The 8,670-nt window shown below is 57.9% G+C and overlaps 2 protein-coding genes across 2 annotated transcripts; one reads left to right on the forward strand and one right to left on the reverse strand.

The window, feature by feature from the left end:
• The first annotated feature begins 360 nt into the window (after positions 1–360).
• Positions 361–6,172, forward strand: FOSL1 (FOS like 1, AP-1 transcription factor subunit). The gene is made up of 4 exons (XM_030833553.2): positions 361–647; positions 2,471–2,668; positions 4,577–4,684; positions 5,135–6,172. The coding sequence occupies exons 1-4, from the start codon at positions 558–560 to the stop codon at positions 5,552–5,554; spliced, it is 816 nt and encodes a 271-aa protein (XP_030689413.1). The 5' UTR covers positions 361–557; the 3' UTR covers positions 5,555–6,172.
• A 619-nt stretch (positions 6,173–6,791) lies between these two features.
• Positions 6,792–7,830, reverse strand: CCDC85B (coiled-coil domain containing 85B). Its single transcript, XM_030833558.2, has one exon. The coding sequence runs from the start codon at positions 7,653–7,655 to the stop codon at positions 7,047–7,049; it is 609 nt and encodes a 202-aa protein (XP_030689418.1). The 5' UTR covers positions 7,656–7,830; the 3' UTR covers positions 6,792–7,046.
• Positions 7,831–8,670: the final 840 nt, after the last annotated feature.

Raw genomic sequence — 8,670 nt, forward strand, 5'->3', positions numbered from 1 at the left:
TTCCCACGCGTGGCAAGCTCGCTATGTGATTATTTCGTCCCATTTTACGGATGCAAACACTGAGGCCAGACCAAGCAGTGAGAGGCTCTGGAGTCTGGCGGCGGAGGTCTAGGTCTGCGCTTGAGGCCTGGGCGGGGCTGGGTGGGGCGGGGCGCCCGGCTGCTCTCAGGTGCGTCTGTCCGCGGGGGAATCCTTCGCTCCACCTGGGCGCGGCGAGGAAATTGCACCATGTATGGGCAGCTACGTCAGAGGGGGCGGACCCGCCGCTGTCTCTGGGGGCCGCCAAGTCCTCCCCTTTTGCCCAACAAAAGTCGGCTACTGGATCGTAGGAAGCGATGAAAAGTTCAGGGCGGACTGACAAAAGGCAGTGCGTCTGGAGAGGTGGAGCCCAGAGTTGTCCAGAGCCGCTGCGATACGCTCGCTCTCCGCTCCCACCCCCAGTGGAAGTGGTTCAGCCCGAGGACTTCTCATTCATCAAAAGAAAAGACTCCGCTAGGAGCGAGTGAGTCAGAACCGAAGCCGCCGACGCGGACCCCACAAAGCAGCCAGCCCAGGGCATGTTCCGAGACTACGGGGAACCCGGGCCGAGCTCCGGGGCCGGTGGTGCGTACGGCGGCCCGGCGCAGCCCCCGACGACAGGCCAGCAGGTGAGAGGAACCCGACGCCTGGGATCCCCAGGTGGACAGAGCCTGGGACTGTGCGGGCCGCTCCCGCACACTCGGGGACTGGGACCGGGAACAAGGAGCAGGGAATGGGTCTCGGAGCAGTGGCAGCGGATTATGCCCATTCTCCGCTGTCTAAGGGCACTTTCTCCCCTACTCCCCAGCGGAACGGGCGCGGCGGGCCGAGCAAACATCTGCGAACATCCCCTCTCGCGCTCGTACCCCTTCCCGTCTCTGTCTGCTGTCTATCTGTCCCTCCGTCTCCGTTACCTTCTTTCCTTCTTCCTGTTCACCGCTAATTTCTTTGTCCCATCTACGTCGGAAGGGGACCCCTTAGTCCGGGATTAGTCCTAGCCCCGACAGGATCAGAGAGGGTCTGATCCATCTCGGACTCACTTTCCGAGGTCCGGAGTCTGAGCCGCGGCCGCCGAGACGTCCCTACGCACGGGATCCACCGCCAGGCTAGCCCCGACAGACTGCGAATCCTCGGCAGTCTGTCTGTGATCATCCGTGTGCCTGACCGTTTGTTTGTCCCTCCCCACCCCGTCGCCAAGTCCTCATCCCCATCTCGGCGCAGTGGAGCCTGGTGGGCCCCGGGAGACTGGCCCTTGACCCTTTTACGGGTTGGGGCCGGTGGAAACCGCGAGGTGCCGGAAGTGCGCGAGGTCCTGCAGCGGCAACTCCCGCGCCCCCGACTCTCGGCACCGAACGGCGTCCGCTGAGGGTTGAGGGGGGACCCGGGAGGCTGCAGGTGCCCATTTCCTGTCGAGGGGCCGTGAGCACGTGTCGCTAGGGGAGGGAAGGAGCGGCGTCCGTTCCGCCGAGTCACGGCGGCGAGTCACGGTGGCTGACTCACCCGGAGCGCCCCTCCCTTCCTGGCTCGGAGCGTCCCGGGCCCGGACAACCTCGGGAGCGGGAGATGCCGCCGGCGGCACCTCGGCCCGGAACTGGGGTCACTGGGTCACTAGGCCCGCAGCGCTGAGCCGGGGACACTGCTGTCCAGACTTGCCTGGGCTTGAACCCAGTTCTCCTCCGGAACACTGAGCCCCCATCTCAACCCATTCCTCACGTTTCTGGCTGAAAGTATCATGACAGGTAATACCTGGAGCGCATACTGTGCAGCCTTGCATTGTGATGGGCAGTTTCCACCCCATTTACTTTACCTCACAGAATCCAAGACCCCACTGATTTTAAAACCCACCATTATTTTGTGCCACTAATTTTTTTTTTAAAGTTACCAATTCAACTATGATTTCAGAGCTACTGAAGGGAACTTGTTAGCATCAGTGAAATGCTGTAATCCTCACCTATGACAATATTAAAAACAAGGAAACGGAGGCACATTGAAGTTAAATAATTCGCCCTGACAGCCAGTAAATGGCTGAGCTAAGATTAGAACTGGGCTAGCTTGAACTCAGAGCAGTGGCTCTTGCCCACCATGGCCCCTGTGTGTTGGGCACCTGCCAGTTACCAGGCTCTGTCACACACACATTCTCTCACCTGATTCTCACAGTCACCCTCGAAGTTAGGGGCTGTCATTATCCTCTTTATGTAGATGGGACTCAGGCAGGGTGCAAAAGTGGGTAAGAAGAGCCTGGCTGCCTGGATCCAAACCCCACTTCCCACTTATTGGCTGTGTGTCTAGGGACAACTGTTTTCCTGTCAGAAAATGAAGATACTCTTGTGCAAATTATATGAGTCAGTATTTGTAAAGTGGTTGGGACAGCACCTGGAATTCACACTTTATTACTGGAAGCCCCTCAATCCACAGAGACCTTATCCCTGGCCCTCCATGTCTTATCCCTCAGAAGTTCCACCTCGTGCCAAGCATCAACACTGTGAGTGGCAGCCAGGAGCTGCAGTGGATGGTTCAGCCTCACTTCCTGGGACCCAGCAGCTACCCCAGGCCTCTGGCCTACCCCCAGTACAGTCCCCCACAGCCCCGGCCAGGAGTCATACGGGCCCTGGGCCAAACTCCAGCAGTGCGTCGCCGGCCCTGTGAACAGGTAAGAAGCAGTGGCGTTTGCACGGGTTCTTGTGCCCACAGGGATGCTGAGGTGTAGAGCATAAGCTCTTGCCCAGAACGCAGGCTTAGAAGGGGCATGGGGAGAACAGACCCACTGGTGACTACTGGCCAAGACAGAAAGTGATGAGACCCCCTGGGGAGACCCAGAGGGCAAAGCAGTCACTTCTGGATCAAGGAAGGCTTCCTACAGGCCTAGAAGGATGGGTAGGATTTGAATAGAGAGAAAGATGAAAGAAAAGACATTCCAGGAAGAGGGGATGGCAGGAGAAGGAACGGAGGTAGCAGTGAGAACACGCAAGGTGTATGTGTGGAAAGTTGTGTGGACAGTAGAGGGTCTCCAGCTGCTGACAGGTATGGAGAGGGCGGGCTTATGCTGTCTATGTTGCTGGGAAGAGACAGAAAGAGGAGGGTTCCCTTCAGCTACTCTCTGAGGCTCTGTTTCTTATCTCATTTAATCCTCACGAAAACCCTCTTGGGAATGAACTCTGGTATTCCCCATTTTACAGCCAAGGAAATGAAGGCACAGAGAGGTAGTCACTTGCCCAAGATCACACAAGTAGTGAGTAATGAGACAGGTCTGTCCAATTCTAAAGTCAGATCGTAACCACTAATCCACACTGTCTCACCAGGAGGTTAAGAGAAGGCTTGAAGCTTAGAGAGCTGGGAACTCTTACCTCCCAAACCACGGTTCTTAGCAGCACACTGCTAATAAAGTCCGTGCCAAAATAAATGAATAAGAGCTAGAGGGTCTTTAGGGAGTGGTTCCACTTTCCTCTCCCTGGGGCATTTTGGTATCTGAGACTATAGTGGGTGAGGTCTGCACGTTAAGGAGCTTGCTCTGACAGCAGGGTAGAGGATGGGGAAGACGTCAGGATCCTAACAAAGATGTGCCGTCGGCCAGGGGTGACTTCCCCAGAAACAGAATGGCTGGCTTTTGTGACCAACTGGAAGGAGACCATGGTGTAAGCCCCAGAGGCAGGCTCCTGGACTTCCTTCAGCCATGATCCTGGGTACTCCTAGACTGAGGCTGTGAGCTGTGAGTGGGGTCCTTTCGGGGGAGGTAGTCTCCATCAGCTGGCCTCTTTCTCAATGTTAAATAGAGTGAGTGGATTTTAATTTCTGCTCTGGAACCACAAACAAGTTATTCTTTCTTCTCTGGGCTTCAGTTCCTTACACGAAAAGTTGGGTTAAGAATCTTTATAAACAGATGTAGAGAACAAACGTATGGACACCAAGGGGGGAAAGCGGCGGGGTGGGGGAGCATGTGGGGTGGGATGAACTGGGAGACTGGGATTGACATATATACACTAATATGTATAAAATAGATAATAAGAACCTGCTGTATAAAAAAAATAAATAAAACTTAAATGATTAAAAGGAACCTGTGTAAAGCTCTTAGCTGGCACATAGTAGATTCCCGATGAACAACTACTTAGCAGCTCTCATTAGCCCCTCTTGGTGCTTACAGCCCCTGGGGAAGAGGAGACTCGGTTATCAAGAGACTGAAAAGAATGAGGGTCCTTTTAAAAAGAGTGGCCTGGTCCCAGAGGCTCATGGGAGGAAAGGCCACTTATAGCTGCGGAATGAAAGAAGCTTCCAGGAACGGCCGGGGTCGGGTGGGGAATCTTAGCTGAGCCTGGGAGAGGAGGAGGGTTAAGGTTTGTAGAAGGACGGGAAGGGCATTCCGAGAGGAATCATAGGAGGCAAAAGCTGGGTGCGAGGAGGAAATATGACTCATCCAAGCTTACTAAAGCGGGGAACCGGTCGGGGTGCAGAGGTCCCAAAACGCAGCCTGAGGGTGCCCCTGCGCTGCCATGCCCTCGGCCAGGCTCCTACCACTGGGCCAGCAGCACAGGGTCCACCTCACTGCTCTCTCTACCCTCCCCAGATCAGCCCCGAGGAGGAGGAACGCCGTCGAGTGAGGCGCGAGAGGAACAAGCTAGCCGCGGCCAAGTGCAGGAACCGGAGGAAAGAACTGACCGACTTCCTGCAGGCGGTGAGCACCGGCGAGTGCGGAGGGTGCCCAGGTCCCGGCCCACCCAACCTCAGAAGGCCCCCAGTTCCCAAGAGCCCGCGGGGCCGCAGGGGGCGCCGGTATATGAAGTCCCCTGCCCCACCCCCGGCTCCCTGTCGGAGGCGCACTCCGACGAGGAAAATGTGATTAAAAATTAATTGCAGCGGGTCTCTCTCTGAACAGAGAAGAGCTGAAGCTGGGACCGACAATGTCCTTCGAAGATGCCCCCCGAGCCTGATGGGAGTCGTGCCCATTTTCTCCCATCGACTCATGGGAGTTGTAGTCCAGACTTGCTGGAGACTCCCCACTCCCCCCCGCCCCCTCGCCACCACCACCCACCTTCCGCGCCCCAACCTTCCAATCACTACCACAGTGGGAGGCTCCGCGGTATTCAGCCCTCATCCTCCTGACTCCTCTCCTGATCGTCCACAGGAGACCGACAAACTGGAGGACGAGAAATCCGGGCTGCAGCGAGAGATTGAGGAGCTGCAGAAACAGAAGGAGCGCCTGGAGCTGGTGCTGGAAGCCCACCGCCCCATCTGCAAAATCCCGGAAGGGGCCAAGGAGAGCGAAACCAGCGGCACAGGCGGTACCAGTGGCACCAGCAGCCCACCAGCCCCCTCCCGCTCTGTGCCTCGTATCTCCCTTTCCCCAGGGCCTGTGCTTGAACCCGAAGCATTGCACACTCCCACGCTCATGACCACACCCTCCCTGACTCCTTTCACCCCCAGTCTGGTCTTCACCTACCCCAGCACACCGGAGCCCTGTGCCTCAGCCCACCGCAGGAGTAGCAGCAGCAGTGGGGACCCCTCTTCTGACCCCCTTGGCTCCCCAACCCTCCTGGCCTTATGAGGCACTCCAGCCCCCACTTCCTGCGGGTGCTACCCTCACCAATATTTCCCTGCCCATTGGTCCAGCTGGCCTGGACCATATCTCATGTCCAACCCCAGCAGATTCTTCTCCATCCCTCCAGATGAGACTGGGCATATTTTGCTTCCTGGTAGTGCCAGCTTGGGGCTACCAAAGCTGCCCCCTCTTTCTCTAGAGCTGGCCTCTCTAGCACAATTTGCACTAAGTCAGAGACAAAGTGGTTCCTGTTTGTTGGAGAAAATTCCGGGCAGCTCCCAAGGGACTTTGTAGATTCTCAGAGGTCCTCTGGAGCCCTAAATCCCTGCAGATCACCCCTATAGTCACCATCACCCTCTTCCTGTGATTCACCCAACCCTACCCCTGACAGGAGGTGATGCTCTACCCGCCGAGAACACTAACTCACCCAGCCCCACTGCCAGCAGCACCAGGTTATTGAACCAGGACACTCTGCCAGCCCCTCATAAGTGGAACAGCTCAGGAGGTGCCAGAGGTTTCTATGATGAGCTGACCTGCAGCCCCAGCTCTGAGAAGACTTTAGCTCCAAGCCTCCACAGCGTGGGCAGCTGCTATTTATTTTCCTAAAGAGAGTATTTTTATACAAACCTGCCAAAATGGAATAAAAGGCTTGCAGCTCTAGCCTGCTCTCATTGGACCCAGAGGCTAAAGGGAGAAGATTTGGAGCCAGAAGCCCTAGGCTCCCATTTCAGCTCCACCAATTCACTACATGACCTTGGACAAATTCTTTGATATTTCTGGACCTTGATTTTCTTATCTGACAAGTGAGGCTACATCTGTTCTGCCTCAGCTCCAGGACTGAGAGAAGGCACAGAAGTGCTATGAGGTGCCAAGCCAAGAGGATTACCATCCTCCTCCTGGTGGGGGCCCACAGTACTCCCACAGGAGGGCACTGTTATGCCCCTTCCAGCCTCCCGGGAGGCGGCTGAGTGGGTTTCAGGCCCCCAACACCTGCTTCCTGCCCCATTGTCTTGGACAGGAAGGAGCCGGGAAGGGAGCTGGAGCCACTTCAGGGGCTGGATTACGGCCTGTCCTGGGGCCTGATGGGGGGAGCCAGTGGCTTACCACGGTCCCACATCCCGCCCCAGGATGCAAGTAATGGGGGAGTCAGACACCTTAGTTCTGCAGTCCCTCCAGATGGGAATGGTACCCAGTCTCAACGTCCCCGCCCTCGTCCCAACGCCGGCGAGTCCCAAACAGACGCTGCCCCAGCCATGGGCTCTGCTTCCGCCTCAGTTTATTAGCTTCCACCCAGCCCCCAGCAAGTCCCTCCGCTCCAGCCTCCAGTCCCCCTCCTGCCCCGCCAGCGAGCGCCAGGGGCCCTCCTCAGTGTTAGGGTTTCTAAGTCCATGCCAGCGGCCCCTCGTGCGCAGCGGGGGCGGCGTCCGGGTGCCGAGGTCCACCGCAATCTCCGCGCTGGAGGAGCAATCCGGGCGGGCGTCGGCGCGAAGCTGTGCCCTCAATCATCTGGGGAGCAGGCCAGGGGCAACTGATCGGGGCTGCCCACGCTGCCGGTACTGGAGCTTCCATCGCCCAGGTCACGGGGACCGCAGGGGGGCAAGGCCAGCTCGGGTGTCGGCCCAGGGCCAGAGCCCCCCGAGCCGCCGGTACCGCCGCGCGGGCCCCACTCCTCGCCCAGCGCCAGGCAGAGCTCCTTAAGGGCCAGGTTCTCCCGCAGCAGCTCCTCCTGGCGGCCTTCCAGCTCGGCCAGCTTCTGCCAACAACCGCCTAGATCCTCGCGCACGGCTCGGGATGCTTGGGTCCCGAAGAGCTGCCACTGGCGAGCTGCTCGCCGCCCTCGCTGGCGCTCCGAGTCCAGGAAGCAGCAGAGGTCGCGCAGCTCGCGGTTCTCGGCCTGTAGGCGCCGGTTGAGCTGCTTGAGCTCGCGTATCTCGCCCAGGTGACCCTGTAGCTGCCGATTCACCTCCTGCATGAGGCGGCCGCGCTGCACCAGAGCCGCCAGACGCGCCGCCTCCTCCCGCCGCAGGCGCCGCACCAGCTCCTCCTTGCCCAGAGCCGCCATCTCTTCATCCGTCAGCTCCTCCAGGCCGCCCGTCTCGGCCTCCATGGCTGCTCAAGCCTCTGGAGCATCGCCTGCCCGCCGCCGCGGCCCAGGAGCCCCACGACGAGCTCCTCGCCGCTGGGGCTCAGGCACCCGCTCCGCGGACAGGCTGTGGTAGAGATAGCTTAGGCTGCAGCAGCCGCGCGTGGGTGGGCACGCGGCGGGGCGCGCGCCGGGTCGGGACTGCATGGCGTCAAGGAAGACCAGCCAATCCGAGCCAGCTCCCTCGGAAGGGGCGGTGCCTAGGAGCCGGGAGCAAGGCCCTTCCCCGCCCACTCTGGACCGCGGAGTCCCCGATGCTTGCGGACACTCGGTACCCGCGTCACCGACCTCCGCGGCAGTCAACAGCAAACTAGAAGCGTCGTATCTTCCAATTCGAAACCTCCTCAAGCTCGAGCTCCCTGTGAGAACCAAGATTCGGGGGTCGGCCCCCGACTTTCCTGCCCACCCCCGGGCGAAATCCAGCCGGATCTCCTTTTCTTCCTTCCTAGCTTTGCTCGAACTCAAGAGTCTCGGCTCACTGAGCATCGCTCCCAGTCCACGGAAACATAAGTCCAAACGTCCTGGCTCACCATCAGCCTATTCTCCTTCTCACGGACCGTGTCCTGCCCAGTGGGAGGGCCATACAAGGGATTCTTTTGTTCAATAAACTATTATTGTATGTAAGGCTTATAGAGAAACAAACTTGATCAATATCCTTATACTGTCCTTAAAGAGATCGTAATCTGGCAGAGGAGACGAGCTGCGTTAAACAAAAAGCAAATGGAAGAAGAGCACATTTTGAGGGACCGCCCCCTACCTGCAAAAGGTTTCCCAAAAGAGGTGATATCCGAGGGGCCCTGAAAGATGCATAGGACTTTGGCAAGTAATGAGAGAGCTATTTCAAGGAGAGGGAATAGCATGATGAAAATCGCTGGGGTCTGAAAGAGGCTTGCTGCTTTGGAAACCGTGAGAGTAGCTTGTTTTTTTGGGTTTTTTGTTTATTTGTTTGTTTTGGAAAGGCAGGTGCTTAGAGAAAGTG

The sequence above is a fragment of the Globicephala melas genome, chromosome 8 (genome assembly GCF_963455315.2).
Source record: "Globicephala melas chromosome 8, mGloMel1.2, whole genome shotgun sequence".
In the NCBI taxonomy this organism is placed as follows: Eukaryota; Metazoa; Chordata; class Mammalia; order Artiodactyla; family Delphinidae; genus Globicephala; species Globicephala melas.